Source organism: Lactuca virosa, chromosome 3 (genome assembly GCF_052849685.1).
Source record: "Lactuca virosa cultivar CGN04683 chromosome 3, Lactuca_virosa_CGN04683_v6, whole genome shotgun sequence".
NCBI classification, from domain to species: domain Eukaryota; kingdom Viridiplantae; phylum Streptophyta; class Magnoliopsida; order Asterales; family Asteraceae; genus Lactuca; species Lactuca virosa.
The window spans coordinates 386,932,189-386,949,095 of record NC_136428.1 but is presented as its reverse complement, the minus strand read 5'-3'; the positions used below and the strand labels follow the sequence as shown (position 1 = coordinate 386,949,095).

The 16,907-nt window shown below is 31.0% G+C and overlaps 2 protein-coding genes and 1 long non-coding RNA gene across 5 annotated transcripts; 2 read left to right on the top strand and 1 right to left on the bottom strand.

Annotated features, from left to right (window-relative positions):
- Nucleotides 1–449: 449 nt before the first annotated feature.
- On the top strand, nucleotides 450–3,312 carry LOC145167717 (FKBP-like peptidyl-prolyl cis-trans isomerase family protein). Of its 3 annotated transcripts, none has more exons than XM_079086952.1 (7): nucleotides 450–606; nucleotides 965–1,061; nucleotides 1,152–1,354; nucleotides 1,473–1,582; nucleotides 1,694–1,802; nucleotides 2,317–2,393; nucleotides 3,090–3,312. In XM_079086952.1, the coding sequence occupies exons 1-7, from the start codon at nucleotides 552–554 to the stop codon at nucleotides 3,207–3,209; spliced, it is 771 nt and encodes a 256-aa protein (XP_078943078.1). In that variant the 5' UTR covers nucleotides 450–551; the 3' UTR covers nucleotides 3,210–3,312. The 3 variants fall into 3 exon arrangements, with proteins under 3 accessions (XP_078943078.1, XP_078943077.1, XP_078943079.1); XM_079086951.1 differs by having other exon boundaries at nucleotides 1,128–1,354; XM_079086953.1 differs by lacking the exon at nucleotides 450–606 and having other exon boundaries at nucleotides 1,159–1,354.
- Nucleotides 3,313–3,925: 613 nt separating this feature from the next.
- Nucleotides 3,926–10,897, bottom strand: LOC145167714 (cationic amino acid transporter 9, chloroplastic-like). The gene is made up of 8 exons (XM_079086950.1): nucleotides 10,537–10,897; nucleotides 9,450–9,859; nucleotides 8,320–8,496; nucleotides 7,046–7,270; nucleotides 5,982–6,158; nucleotides 5,185–5,439; nucleotides 5,000–5,089; nucleotides 3,926–4,190 (listed from the first exon to the last, which is right to left on the bottom strand). Exons 1-8 carry the CDS (start codon nucleotides 10,751–10,753, stop codon nucleotides 4,044–4,046), a joined length of 1,698 nt encoding a protein of 565 aa, XP_078943076.1. The 5' UTR covers nucleotides 10,754–10,897; the 3' UTR covers nucleotides 3,926–4,043.
- Nucleotides 9,770–10,615, top strand: LOC145167716 (uncharacterized). Its single transcript, XR_013741384.1, has 3 exons — nucleotides 9,770–9,877; nucleotides 9,963–10,178; nucleotides 10,266–10,615. It is a non-coding gene; the product is annotated as an uncharacterized LOC145167716 (long non-coding RNA).
- Nucleotides 10,898–16,907: the final 6,010 nt, after the last annotated feature.

Below are 16,907 nucleotides of genomic sequence, written 5' to 3'. Positions count from 1 at the left end.
ATTAATTTAGAGATATTTTTTAGTTATATAAAATCATAATCGTTAATTTAAATAAATATGTGAAATTATATCACTTTATAATTTATATTAATTTTATTTTAATTTTTATTGTAATGTTATTAATTTAATGTAATTTGAGTGGTAAATTTAAATTTTGAAATATGAAATTAAGAATTAATAGGTTGACAATTGGCATGCATTAATTACGAGACCTAATAGTGTGACACATGACAAAAGAAAAATAAAATATGTATTAATTAAGAGGCTTAATAGAATGACACATATCAAAAGGAGATTATAACTATTCTTTTATTAGAATAGATATAAAAAAGATACTCCAATAGTCAGATGATATCTAGAAGTGAAAGATCGTTATTTTGTAAGAGATGTGAGTGAAAACGTAAAGTTTGGAGGTGAAATTGCTAATATTATGAAATTAAAGTGGCCAAAGTGAGATATTTGACAATTTGAAGATAAGCCAAATAAAAGCCTATCGCGTTCGCCATAGACGCTAGCACAAGCTGCTCTCCATAGCTCTCAAGCTCTGCAGTATGCTGACGCTCTCATCTCCACCTCTTCAACTAAAGCCTTCATTTCCTTTTCCACGTAAGTTTCTCCCGCCTCTCAGACGCAGATATTAATGGATTGAAATTATAATTTTGAAAAGCATACCACATGACTGATGAAATGTCTCAAAGAAAGTGTAAGATTTAACCCTTTTGTAAGCAATGCGGTGTACAGATTAAGTAAAATATAGTTGTGTAGGATCATATTTCTTTCATCATTCTTGAAGAATCAACCTCACTGTATTTGGGAATTGGGAACTTTGGTAAATTAAGTTTCGATTTTGATTTAAAATAACTTTAAAGTGAAGAATGCACTTCTCTCCCAACAACCTACTGAAGAACAATTCCTTTTTTACCCCTGCTGCTAGTACTAATGGCTTAAAACATGTAACATGCAGATAGATCCCTCACATCTTTTCCTAGTTTAGGAGATATTTCAAATCAAAAAATGTATTCTCTCCATTGTTGCACAATTTGCAACTTGAAAGATGAAAGGTAAAAACTTCAAATTACTTTTTATACATTATTCTAGTTCCTTTAACAAATTGTTTAGTTTCTTAGTAAATGTATGTCATGCATGGCTAGAGAACAGAATGGAACCATGGAGAATTTGAAGGGTAGACGACTCCTTGTGTTTCTTGTCTCTTCAAGCTTATTTCCAACTCTACCCTCAATTGGGAAAACAAAGATGAAGAACCCATATGATGAAAAACGCCTACTCGAACAAAATAAAAGGGTTCAGAGAGAAAATAATGCACCAGATGAGTTCCCAAGTTTTGTTCGAGAAGGTCTACCCTTTTTTTTTGTTTCTTATCTTTTATTTATTATGGGGGATAAATGGAAGAAATACTTTCATTTCATTTCTTCGAATATTAGTTTACAATTAGCTTATTGAATATGATTTAGGGTTTGAGGTTAAAGTCGTTGCATCAGAAAACTATGTAAAGCGTGATTCCGGACTTATATACCGTGACTTTGTAGTTGGAACCGGTGATGTCCCAAAGTCTGGTCAGCAGGTTTTTCCATTTCTTCATATTATTTTTCTTTCGACTGCATCTACATTCAAGAAATAGCAATGTACTTTCATTTATTGATGATTTATTTATTTATTTATTTTTTTTTTGTAGGTGACTTTTCATTATATTGGTTACAATGAATCCGGGCGTCGTATCGATAGCAGTTATCAACAAGGCACTCCCGCCAAAATACGAATGGGCACCAATGCATTGGTACCAGGTCAGCTTTTTTTTTTTTTTTTTTTTTTTTTTTTTTTTAAATATTTTCTTACCAAAATGAGCAATGTACTTTACTTTTTCTCATAATAGCAACATACTTATCAATAAAGAAATGAAAGTATGTTGCTATAACTATTAAAGAATTATAAGTACATTGCAATTATGTGTAAAGAAAATGTAAGAAGAAAGTACATTGTCTATATTTCTAAAAAAAGAGTATAGTACGTTGCTATTTTTTACAATTTTTCTATGGAAATTTAAAAGCAACTTGTTTGATGCAAAAAAGTCAACCTAGTACTTCTTGAATTCAATTTAAAGTTCAGAAACAACTCATTAAATGTTTGACTCTTTCATTCAAATTTATTGACTTTTTGGGTTGAAAAATCGACTGAAAAGTTAATATTGAAGTAGTAGTCAGACTTAATTTTGGTTTTTTTTTTTTATAACAAATCATTTGATACTTAGAATTCATGTTTATAAGTTAAAAATAAAGTACATTGCCTATATTGATACAGGATTTGAAGAAGGCATAAAAGATATGAAACCTGGTGGGAAGAGGAGAATCATCATTCCTCCAGAACTTGGACCTCCAGTGAGTTAATTTTTATATTCCTTAGCCATTTTGTATTTTTTTTTATAAAAAAAAAAATCATGAGCTTTTTTTAAAATGTAATCTTATTTTCTAAAAACCACTAGAATCTATATATTTTCATTATAATCTTATTTTAGATTTATGTTGATGAGTTTTTATTATGTTTATTTTCTATTTTTATTAATAACAATTTTTATCAAATAATGTATAGTGTGTAGTTGTAAAAAAAAAGAAAATGTTATCAAATATGACCATCTAACGTGCATTACCTTTATTACTCATGAGCGACTTAATAGTTAAAAATGTATCCACATGGTGCTGACTTGGCATCCATGTGGACCTTTCATTTAATGTCTAGGTAACAAACTATTTGCTTTTATTACAAAACACCATTGTTTTTTAAAAGTACTATCAAAAGGTAAGCAACTGAAACGTTTTGTTCACATAATACCCTTATTTTAATGGTATTTTGTGAACAATACTTAAAAAAAAAACAATGGTTTTTGTAAAATAAGAAATAGTTAAAATCTATAAATTCTCAACACGTATTAAGACTTATTGAGTATAATGGAAGAATTTAAATTTGAAATTTATGAGGCAATTACAACATTCAATCAATAAGTACACTAGTGGAAAAGTTTGAATTTGAAATTTGTTAGGTTTGACTCTTGAAGGTCATTTTTTTATAATTTGTAGGTTGGGCCTTCTACATTCTTTAGCGCAAAACAGTTTGAAGTTTTTGATGTGGAACTACTTGGTGTTAAGGATTGTACAAGGAGAACCATCGCATTTTACTCTGATGTCGTATGTGATTAAATTCATAGTCTTTGTAACAATTTTGTACATCCATTCGACTTTGATCTTGTTAAAAATGTGTAATGTATTCATTAAATATAGTGTTAGATCATTTATGATTTTAGTTCTTAGTTTATTTTGGTTAAATCGGGTCTTTATAGTTTCTCCAAAAGGGTTGTTCTTCCAATAGCAAGTGCCTCATACAATCTCATCCAAAATGCATCATGTGAGATGTTAGGAGTATGTTTGTCACAACTTTTGAACTTTTAGCTTTTAAGAAATACTTCAAGTTAAATTAAAGAAAAAAAAAAACTTTGTTTTGAAATACGAGCACTTAAAGCTTTTATTAAAAAAAAATTCATAATTTAAAAGCTACTTCAAGTAGTTTTTTTTAAGAGATTTTAGCTTTTAAGATCTCTTAGCTTTTAGTTTTTATGTAAATTTAGGCCTTTCAAAATCTTATAGCTATTTTTGCAAAACACTTCCATACAAACAAAAGCTTCATCTTTCAGCTAAACGCTAGTTTTGCCAAATATACCCTTAGGTTTGAGGGTGATCTTTGTATTTAGCTTGCATGTGTAATTGCTACACAACACAAGATGGAACCGAACAAGGATATTCATGTCTTTTCCAAAAATGAGAGATTAAAAGGGAGTCTTTGTCTGGTCTTTTTAGTTGAGACAAAAATTTGCAATTTTTGTCTCATTGACATCAATCTCAGTCCAATACACATCAAATGCAGCAGTCTATCGTGCCTTACTATTCTAACAAACAGTGGATACACATGACTAGCAAAACTTACATAATTCATACTAATGGTTATTCAGTTTAAACTTATATACAATAATACAAAAATTATAGAGCTTCTTCATCAGGGGCTTTTTGGTAAATAACAGTTTCGCGATCGGTTACAGGATTCGCATGATATTGCCCGTAAAAAGCATATACACCAACCGCCACAATGCTTAGGACAATAAATCTCATCCAGGCTTCATAGTGAAGCTAAAGATTTGAAAGTTAAAATCAATTAATATATCACAATAAATATTTATAATAGTTTAATGTAAAAAAAAATTTATATTTTGATGACATTGCTATAACTGGGTGGATTTCTCAAAATACAATTTTGTAATATGAACAAATCAATGAAAATACGTTGCTATTTTTTGCATTTAACATTATTAAAATTTCAAGTTAAAATTACTTGTGTAGTTGTGTTTTTTTTACTTGATGAAAAAATAATGACTTGATAGAGAAAGCCTTGGGAAAGAATGCCTTTCACATTAAGTCTTTTCCTTCATTTATTTTTTTCTTTTGATTTGTCCAAATGTGTTGTGATTTTCTCAAATGTTTTTTTTTTCTTTTTAAAAAAAAAAGATCAATTATCAATACAATAATTTTTAATATGGTTTTGTTATAGGGTTAATCTCATAAAAGACCTTATATTTTGTGTTTTTTCCAGATTAAACCTCAACTTTTTTTTATGCAAAAGACCTTGTATTTTTTCATTTTTTCCGATCTGGATCTTTTAGTGATTTTTCTCTAAAAAAAGTTGTAAAATGTGTGTGTGTGTGTGTGTGGGGGGGGGGGGGGGGTTCTGAAAAAACTAAAAAAGTTAAGGATTTATTTGGAGACATTTAGAAGGTTGAGGGTTTTTTCGGAAAAAATGAAAAGATATAAGGTCTTTTTCATGAAAAAAATAAAGATGAGGTTTAATCCAGAAAAAAAAAAAAAAACACAAAACATAAGGTCTTTTATGAGATTAACCCTTTATTATATAATATTTTCGTAAAGGTATTCAAAAAGCAAACCTGAGCAAATAAAAATATGTTCACAAAGATGCAAAGAGAAGGCACAATTGGAACCCATGGGCAAGAGAAACCTGATGCTTTTGTTTGTTCCTACAACAATTTTATAAAAAAAAAATATGCATTAGAGAAAAAAAATAGTAGTGTAAATTTTTTAAAGACATGAAAGTGTGTTGGTATTTGCTGACCTGGCAAAATCGAAGAGCTGCAGTAGCAAGTAAAGCAATGGCGATTGGAATAATAAGAAATATAAAGGCAAGGGCAGAAACGACATAACGAAAAACAATTCCAGCAGCAAAACCACAAGAAGCAATGACAACAATGCATATGATGCCTTCTTGCCTATGTGTCACTGACACCAAGATGGATGATGAAATTTGATTTCCAATATTGTCCTTCCATCGAAGAGTTATTACACATGCTGCCACTACTGAATATCCTGCCTGTACTCAATAAAAAATGTTTCACTTCATCATCTCTGGTCATGACATGACATGACATGACAAGACTGTTTGTCCTGTGTACTGTGTACTGTGTAGCAATGTAATTTTATTAATTTGTTTATTATAGCATTCTACTTTCATTTCTTCCTATTACAACATTGTAGTTTGAATACAAAGCAAATTTCAATGCCATAATTCGTTAGATTTTTCAAAGTAAACGTTTTAATAAAAGTAGAATTTCTTAATAAAGAAAATAATGAAAGTATAATGTAGTATTTCATTGCATTCAGACCAATGAAATACATGATTTATTGAGTGAAGCTTGGAATATTTATAATTAAAAAAAGAATGAAAATGCTTCTTCCCGTTTTTTGCATAAATCCGAGAAATATCAACATATTTTGATTTATTTCTTTATTACAGAATCTTGCTTCCATTTTCTTTTTGTATTTCTTATTAACAATTGCACTTTGACAAATCTAACAAATTATAGCATTTTGATGTAAAATTATATTAAAATTATTATTTATTATTATTATTACCAATGAGCCAACTGAGAGAACATGTGAGAGCAAATGCACATTCAAAAGTCCAGCTAAAAGACATGCAATAAATCCAACCCAAATTTGAGACTGAATTGGAGTGTGGCGTGTTGGATGAACACGAGCAAATATTGCAGGTAATAAACCGTCTCTTCCAAGCCCAAGATATAATCGTGACTGTTCATGTCATAACAAAAAAAAGTTATTATTTTTTGAAAAAGTAAAATAGAGTGGAATGGAATGAGTGATTACATTCCATGATCATGTTTCATTGGCTTATAGGAATGACATGAACTCTCCCTCTCTTATATGAATTATTTTATGTTATATGTGAGTACAACTGTACAAGGTAGAGTTATAGACGAAAATACCCTTCAGTTAACAGACAAAACTTAACGGAGTTAGCAATAAGGACCAACCGTCAAAAGTTTTGAAAACACAGGGACCATCTATGAGGTTTTTAAACCACGGGGACTAAACTTCAGATTTTGAGTAACCACAGGGACCATTTATGATGTTTTTTCTTTATTTACAAAAATGAAAATTAGACAATAATAGAAGCTCATTACAAACCGAAATAAGGCTATAATAATAAAAAATATATATTCTATAATTTGTTTTTAGAAAATAAAAGCGCAAAAAAACATTATTTTTGGGCAGTTTTGCAGTTTAACCAACAATACTTTATTTTTTCCAATTAAACTGTACACTTTTTTTCAATTTAACCATTTTGACCTCTTATATCAGGTCAAAATGATTGAATTGAAAAAAGATATATATCTGAAACTTTTATGTTTTTATTGGAAAAAAATAAAGTAAAAGTAATTAAACCGCAAACTTGCCAAAAATATAATGGTTTTTCTGTAATTTGCCCAAAATAAAATATAATTTAATTAAAATCATGAAATCCTTAAAAAAAAATTGTATCATTAAAAAATTTACTATGAAAAACAGGTCCATTCCATCATGCCAATAGAAACAACTTTTTTTCATTCCAATGGAATAACCGATTCCGATTCCATCGTTTACCAAAAACACTACTTTAAGTTATTGGGCTTACTTACCTGAACATAAAGCCCAACTAAAAGGGTAGTTGTAAGCCCAGCAACAGCCCCAATGCTGATTAAAGTGGATACAAAATTTAATCCTTTTGATTTAAAAGCTTCAGCCAAAGGAGCATCTTCTCCAAGATATTTGTAAGGTATCATTCCAGTGATCACTAAAGAAACACCAATGTATAATGCTACACAAACAACAAGGCTTCCAATGATGCCTATTGGTAAATCCCTCTGACATAATTTCCAAAAAAAAAATAAACAAAAATAAGAATCTTTATCTGTTATAATAGAGTTAATCACAAAAAAAAAATAACCAAAAGAGGTATTACTTTTCAACATTTATTAAAAAATGACCACCTGTTTTTGGGAAAAAAAAAGTTTGAGATATTACTTTTTTGGGTTAATCTTATAAAAGACCTTATATTTTGTGTTTTTTCCGGATTAAACCTCAAGTTTTTTTTTTTGCCAGAAAAAGACCTTGTATTTTTTCATTTTTTCTGATCCGGCCCTTTTAGTCATTTTTTCCAAAAAAAATTGTAAAATGTGAGGGTTTTTTTCGAGAAAATCTAAAAAAGTTGAGGGTTTTTTTTTGGAAAAAAAAAAGACAAATTTGAGGGTTTTTTTTGGAAAAAAAGAAAAATACAAGGTCTTTTTCAGGCAAAAAATAAAGTTGAGGTTTAATCCGGAAAAACACAAAATATAAGGTGTTTTATGAGATTAACCCTACTTTTTTTTAAATCAAATTTCTTGAAAAATGACATAATTTCCCAAAATAAAAAAATCCCAAGGTTTTTTAAAAGGAACATGGAAGATGGTTTTTTTAAGTGATTATGTATATGTCATCATTGGGAAAGAGTCACTCATGTGTTACCAATGTAGTAAATTTTAGATTCTCCATGCAATAATAATAATAATAAAAATGTTGTAACCAATTTTTTTTAAATTCCCCATATAACAAATATGTTTAAGTTCCCAATGTAACAACTAGATTGAGTTTTACTATTTTTAAATCTCCCATGTAATGTAACCATTATTCTTTTTTCTAAAAAAATTCACATTTTTTTTTTATTTTGTGATATGACGTCATTTTCACAAAATATTATATCATTTTCACAAAAAAATAAAATTTTGCGAAATATGATGAACTTTTTTTTAAGAAATAGATAGTTATTTTGTGATAAATGTTGAAAAGGTGGACATTTTTCATTTTTGTGATTTAAGTTTATAATATAAGATATAATAAGCTTTAAATAATCAAATAAATTATAAATATAAGATACCTGTGGTCTCTTAGATTCTTCAGCTGAATTAGCAACTGCATCAAATCCAACATATGCAAAAAAAGCAACAGTTGCTCCTGTTAACACAGATTTAAAACCATTTGGAGCAAAAGGTGACCAATTTGAATCATCAACTTCAAAAGCACCAACAATAATTACCACAACAACGATAATTATCTGTCATTAGCCACAAAAAGATGATAAATGTTATGAGTCAATGTAAGTGTTAAAGGTCTGTTTAGTTGGATTGGAATGGAATAAGCAAGGGAATGGAATGAGTCATTACATTCCATGATCATGTTTGGTTGGCATGTAGGAATGGAATGAAATTTTTTATATCATATGTTGATTCAATGTATATAGTTTTAACTCTACTTTGTACATTATATTTGGGCGATTTTGAAGCTTAACCACTTATAGTTTATTTTTCCAATCAAACCAAAAAAGTTTCATACAATTTAATTTCCAAATTAACCTTTTTTTACGTGAAATAGCATATGTTAGAATGGTTATTTTGGGAAATTACCATTTTCGCTCATATTACTGTGAAAAACTTCATTTAGGTCAAAATGGTTAATTTGGAAAAATATCTGAAACTATTATGGTTTGATTGGAAAAAATAAAGTAATAGTAGTTAAACCTCAAAACTACCCCAAATATAATGGTTTTTTTAGAAGTGTGAAATTTAAAAATAAAAAGATTTGTCATTAAAAATTACGTAAATAAAAATATAGGTTATATTGCAATTTTTTATTCCACTCCATGATGGAATAAGATTAAGAACCACTCATTAGCTAAGGAATGAAAAATTAACAAAATGGAAAAAAGAATCACATTCCTAAAAGAATGGTTCATTCCATTCCATCATGTAAAAGTTAAAACAAACAACATTTTATTCTAATGGAATAAAAAAGATTATATTGCAATTTCTCATTCCATTCCATGATGTAATAAATCAAAATAAACAAAAGGAAAAAGAATCACATTCCTTCAAGAACAATTCATTCCACTCCATCCAACAAAACAAACAACATTTTTATTGTAATGACACGATCGATTCCATTCCATCCATTCTTTAATTCCATCATTGAATACCCAATTAACAAAAGACAATAATTGTAATACATTACCTTGGTTATAGTCATAATGGTATTCACTAATGAAGATTCTCCAACCCCACGACAGAGGATCAAAGTCAAGACTACAAGTAGAACAGGAGCCAATAGATTAATAGATATAAACCCAAAAATCTCCTTTCCACCATGTCCAATCCAATTTGGAATATTGTTTTTAAAAAAGGGTAGAAGTTCTAATATGTTAATGATATAACTTGCTAAACTCCTTGCTATGCTAGCTGCACCAATATGATAATCAAGCATCATTTGTGTAAAAACAAGAAAAGCAGTGAGTTCATTGAAAGCTGTGTAGGTATATAAGTATGCTCCTCCAACAACTGCAGGAAAACGAGATGCCAGCTCAGCATAACAAAGAGCATTCAACACACATGATGCTCCTGCTAGTATAAAGCTAATTGTCACTCCTGAAAATAATAAAAACTGTTAGTAATTAATTCTCAAGACAATCTTCTAGATCATCATTATCTTTGTTTATGACCTATCTTACTAAGATTATTCATTATTCAGTGTTCTTGAGGCATTATTAGTCTGAGATTATCATCAAATGAGATGATGGTATCAAGATTTCAGAGTTAAAGCACTTTCTAGAGTCTAATTTCAGGTCATGGATCTATGATGTTTCCTATAAGGGATTCTACTGTCTAAATAGAAGTATGTTCTTGATATGTTCACTACAGGAATCATCTTCCGAACATGGAAATACTATGAAGGATCCAGATCGATGTAAGAGTATCATTATAAACAACAGAAATGATATTGATTGATTTGATTCTGTTTTATCCGACCTGATTCATGCTAAATGCTAATCAGGATATGGATTTGAAGTTCATCGTCAACTTGTTAAACCAAGTTAAACAATGCTTCGGAGTTGAGTCTCCTTGTTCGAATTGAGAGTAATGCATGGGAATTTGGACCAGCTAGGAGAACAAGAAAAGAAAACCCTAAATCTAAGTTTTATACAATTCATATGCAGAACATAACTAACATAAAACAAACTATCACTTCGTCTCCGACATTTAATTGCATGTTATAGATTGGGTAAAACACTTGATTTGAACTTATTTTTTTTACTGAGACTAACCAGGACCAGCATCGCGCGCGACGGTGCCGGTGACGACGAAGATGCCGGCTCCAATTGAAGCGCCAATGCCGAGGAGAATGAGGTCAAAAGGCCCGAGGCGGCGAACTAGGCCTTCGCCGGAGTTTATACGAACGACGTCCGATGAATTGCTAAGTGGTTTAGCTCTGAGAGCTGAAGACCAGAATCGAGAGAAAAATGAAGGAGAAGAATCTCTCATCTTTAATTCTTTTTTTTTTCACAGATTTTTTTTCATTCACCGGAAACTTGCCGGAATTGTTCTTTGCAAACAATACCGGAAAGAAGTTCGCCGGCGAAGAGATGACGTCCGACAAAGATCGGTTTTTTGTTTATTTATTGCTGTATTTCTGTAATTAATTATTCGCACGATAAAAAGAAACCAAATGAACCTTGAGTTGTGGAATTGTTTCAATTTGGTCTATGTGTATTATTGATTTGTTGCAACTCAACATTACTACATTGGTGTTTATGCTCTATTTCAAGTCATGTGAATTCGAAAATGTCCACAAAATTATATATAGCTTGAAAATCGATCGTAGACGATAATTGTTATACATTACATGTGACTTTTTAAGAGAAAAAATTAATCTTAATCAACTTTATTAAATCTGTTAGTTAAATTTCGGCTTGTGTAATACCTTGCAAACCATATTGATTTGCATGTATCATGTACAATAATATTTTTTTCATGGAAAATGGTGGCAAGACAATTTAAAGAAAAAACACTAGGGGTGAGTTCGGTTCTGAAACCGAACCGAACTCAACTGAAATATAGAAAACGAGAACCACATTTGTGGATATGGAGGAACCGAACCGAATTACACGGTTCCCAATCAGTTCTAATCGGTTTTGGCTCTGGTTCGGTATGATTCCAACGAATTACATATTTGGTTCCCAATCGTTCCAATTTTGCTTCCAGTAGGTTCTGATTCAGTTAAGTTCTAACGAATATATTGCTCACCCTAAAAAAGACAACAAACTTTTAAAAAATTCCAAAACCTCACAATCCTTTCCAACGACTCTTTTACATATCATAACACAATGTTGATGTGAAAGTTTAACACTTTTTTTTTCATATCGAAATCCACTTTATGAATGTGTTTTGTATTTTCATTTTATTTGAAGCCCATTTTATTTGTATAGTTAAATATCTTACGAAATTTTTAGCAATTATTATGAAAAGTTTGATAATAAACGTATCTAAATTTCTTGTTAACAAAAGTTTGTCCCGATACACCATGTATAGAGTCTATATGAAGCATTTCAAGATCACCATCAAGGAGACATAGTGGTGATCATTCGGCAAGAAACATTCTAAAATGGAGTTGGCCGGTTTGAATCTCATAGAGTTCAACTTTAGGACGATATACAATTAAAAATATAGATGTCTTTTATGATGTCGGGTAGATGGTAACAATGATTTTTCAATTCCAGAGTACTATGTCAGAAGAGATTTCAAGTATTCATGTGCACTAATTGACTTTGGGCATGAACAACAATAGAGAAGGTAGTGGTTGCACTAATTAGAAATCATAGGTATTTGATTGCAAATTACTCGATATTAGGGTTCATTTTGTAATTCAACATAAAAGATTAGGTAAAATGCAATTTTAAGCTTTTGAATGTCGACCATTTGTGCCCATTGTGGAATGTCGACCGTTGGTATGCACAAGCCTTCGACAAATTTCTTTCTTTCTTTATTTTGTTTTTGTTTTTGTTTTTTGTTTTTTTTTTTTTTGCAATATTGAGATATAAATTTGCATATAAGTTATGAAGTAGTCGTGTTTGATATACTTGAAAATGAAATATAGAAAAAAATCAAATTGTTTGTTGGAAACTTGGAACGAAGACATATACTGTTATAAATGGAAGCTAAATAGTGGATAGCAACACAAAAATAAAAATTAGATATTTAATCCGTACATTCAATTCTTTTTAGCCTTAGCATTTCGAAAAAAAAAAAAACAAATTAAAAGAAAGCAACAATGTTATAAAAAATAAAGTGTTTCCTATACTTATGAAAGAATAACATGTACCGATAAGTCCAAATAACAATCATGAAAATCGAGTTCAAAATCACCCGCTCCAGTCGAGTGTTGGAACGCCCATCAATCCGCTAAACCATATCCAAGGCAGAGACAACCTCAAGAAGGGCAGTATCCACCCATTTAGCCACATGTCTCTACAACTCTTTAGCTAACGAGCACTTGAAAAAGAAGTGACTAACATCTTCCGTATCCTTTCTAAAAACTGGATACAACACAAAATCAAGATCAATACCCCTCTCATCGAGGTTACACCTCATAGGAATGCAATCCAACAAAACATGTCATATAAAGACATTAATCGTTATGGGAATAAACCTATTTCATCGAGTAGCAATACCACATATAGGAATTCGGGTATCAACAATATGACATTGAATAGACCGCATCGGAAATACTCTGGACGAATCAAGCTCCTCCCCCAACAATCAGTAGGGGTGGAAAATCTTGATACCATTAGAAATAGTGCTCATAGTCACAAAAGTTTGTAATATTATTATTAATGGTGTTAAGACCCATTTTGACGATTGGTGGATGCGGAATAAATAATATCTTGAGATTTACCGAACATAAAATGAAGAACATGAAGAACATATGATGAGAAATTCCATAGATTAGAAAAGAGAGATAAAATATTACAATACAAGAACATGGATGGGAGAGAAGACTCTCCCTTGGTGGGAGAGATCCCACCACTTTCTGTCACACCCCCGGACCAGGCGGCGGAAACGTCCGGAGGCGGGTGACTTCATTGTGTAGTACCATAACAACTTAATATAAATGAAACATGGCAAATACAAACTTCATACATCAATATAATCAACTTACATTGTTTTACATCATGTTTATGTTTTCGAATTACACAAAAGAAACAATTGTGAGTAAGTTCCAAAATACATCAAAATAATTCAGCATCCGCGGCTCACAAACCTGCTTACTGATTTCCTGAGAATACAAGTCGTTTGAAAATCGTCAACATAAAAATATGTTGGTGAGTTCATAAGAATTTGTATAAAATTTGTGTCAGTTGGAAAACCAGAAAATCCAATATTTTCTTATCAAAATAGTTGTAAGTCTCGTTTTAAATCAAGTATAGTTGCTTGTGTGTTAGTTTATCATTTTCAAATTCGTATACAATTGTATTCCCCAGAAAATCCTATATTTTCTGAATGTGTAAAAATGGTAGTATTGAAACCCTAATACTTGTGTGATAAAGCTGAAGGGTTTTGAGCATTCTAACACTCCTATGGTGTACATGCAACCCTAAATACCTTGGATCTATGTTTTCTCTATTATACATGCAAACTTGAAGTTTCCAAGGTATTACCCTAACTAGCATACAATCTTTGATACATGGGTAATAAAACAAGGTAGAATACATACCTTTTGTTGTAGCTTGATTCCATGGAGCTTAAGAGCCTAGTGCCTTAAGTGTGACACCTCAAATGGTTCACACAACATCACCAACCTCTTGGAATAACTTGGGAGAAAAGGTTTTTATGCTCAAATCGGCTAGCCCTCATGTGTACACACACTAGTGCCAATTTCTTGAGCCATGGGGTCCTTATATATTGTGGCTATTAGGGTTACACCATGTAACCCATGTCTTTCCATATTCTTCATGCTCCATGGGTTAAAACCTCCATGGGTTTAGCCCAACATGAAGAACTATGGATCATAAGCCCACATATATAAGAATGAATGATTTACACAATCAATCCCCATATATTTAATTAGTCTCCTTTTGATCACAAAATTAATTCCAAATTAATTCTTGATCAATACTAATTAAATAATATGATTTCATATATTAATATATTAGAACTTATAATATATTAACAAATCATAAATACCCTTTTCTCACAAAAGTCTATCCAAATTGTTCCGATGCCATGCAACCCAAATGGACCATGCCAATCGGGTCAAGTACATACCAATTATAGTTATGGACTTAGACACTAATCCAACAGTCTCCCACTTGGATAAGTCTAAAACTATTATTGCGTATGACTTCAAAACTCGACTAGCAATCGTAGCTCTTAAAAGTTGCTATCGAACTCTGAACAAATCAATGACGCGTCCATTAGATAAGGGATCATATATTCCTCCATTCTAGATATAATATGGATTGAGACATGGATTATAATCATTCTCTCTGTCCATTTGTTGTTTCCCGATTTCCGATTTATGACGATCGACTAATTGAACAAATCAAATCAGTCCAGGCTTGGCCAAGCACTTCGGGGTGTCATCACTAAATCATCGAGGGGCCCACACATATCGCTTTTATCCCTTTAAGGGTAAAAGGAATGGATAAACTTCGACTCATATGCTTGTTCTACTACTTGTTGAATCATACACAAAGGCACGTTTTATAACATCGAGTTACCAATGCTTTTTCGTACAATCAATGTATAACCAACTCATAGGCAACAACTCATATCTCTAGGTTTGAAGAATATAAGATATTATCGTCTCATGATCACTCGTGATAAAATCCATGAAGTGAGTCAAATGAGTGTGGGTTTAATCCAATACTCAGAACTTATGAGCACTCATGAATGTTGTAGCAACTCTTGGTATGTCCACTACCTTGGACATCTACAAACCAGCTTCATGACAGTCTTGCCTTAATACCTACTTCCAACGTATTATCGACTGTGGATGGTTTGAATAACTTAGTCATTCAGGAAGAACGACCTAGTTATTCTGGAAGTCAAAACATGCAAAGTGAAACACAAGAATAATCGAATCCAATATGGTCTCAAAACTTATGAATATAAATAGAACACCTTTTATTTATCACCATATTGAGTACACATTATTCATTGCATACTGTTTCAAATTATCAACTTGATATTTGAATTAAAACAATAGTTGTCCCATGCTCCAAGCATGTACACTATGTTTTCTAAACACTAGTCATGCCATACACCAAGTATGCACACTATGTTTTTTCAAACATTAGTTATGCCATATACCAAGTATGTACACTAAGTTTGTCTATGATCTTTTACTTTGTGAAATAGATCGATTGAACATAATTCCAATGATTCCCATTTCACAATCCTAAATCCTTACCGCAAATGCAAGAATTCCAAATTCCTGCCATTTACCGAAATCTTGTTAGATTTTAAACTTATATGCACTGATCCTCTGTAATGATTATGCACAAAGTCACAAAGACTTGTCAACAGACATTACAGAGTATTCCAATGGAGATCAACTCTATGGAAACGAAGTCTCATATTCAAAGTACATTGCGTTGAACATCCTTCTTGCATTAAGTTTTCTAATCTTACACAGATTGAATAACTTCCACCTATGGAAAACATTTCCATATTCCCATTTTGACTATCACTTCTGAACAAGAGTTGCCTCCTTTCAGAATATGTCAATATGGTCCTTCCAAAATTAACACTATACTTCTAACTGTCCCTGAGCAACCAATCTTTGGTAAACCTTAGATTGTCCTCGATAATTGCTTAATCATTTTAGTCATATCCAATTCTAGACCTTTTCCCCTCTTAATGCCCCCAGACACTTTGGAAAATTTAGAAAGGATAAATATTATAGCACATGCAATCGATCCTATACCTGAAGCATATGAGACACGATTCATAATGTCTTACATAAAGACATGATTCTAGACCAGTCTTTTGCTACAATATTTTTTATTTGCCATGTTTTCAAAATTTGACTATGAAGAGGGATGCCGTAAACATAATCAAATTTTGAGAACACAATATATATAGAATTTCCTCAAGTTGAGCCATTCCAACATAAAATTCATATATATATATATATATATATATATATATATATATATATATATATATATATCCTTGACTAAATATGATTAAAAATCTCACGATCTAAGCTTTTAGATTTGAAATGAAGTATAATTTCCTCTCCCTTAATTATAGCAAAACAACTTTTTTCCAATTGAAACTTTTGTTTTCTATAATTAACATTGCTAACTTGCAACACTTATTATAATTATCATACTCCCACTTGCATGATGATTATTGGCATAACACTTATGCTCCCACTAGCTTTGACATGTAATCATAAATCAGTTGGACTTCTATAAATCAATACTTTATTGACTTTTTTACTAGAGTTCAGATTTCTGATACGAGATGCTTTGATAAAACTTTATGAAAATCATACACCTTTCCTTAGATAGCACACATGTGTGTCTAAACAATTTCAGAACTATGAAAAGGTATGTTGTAATCATAGTCTCAATTGTTTAGACCTTTGCCATTTCTCACAAGTCCATGTTAGTGTGCCGGTTAACCACAC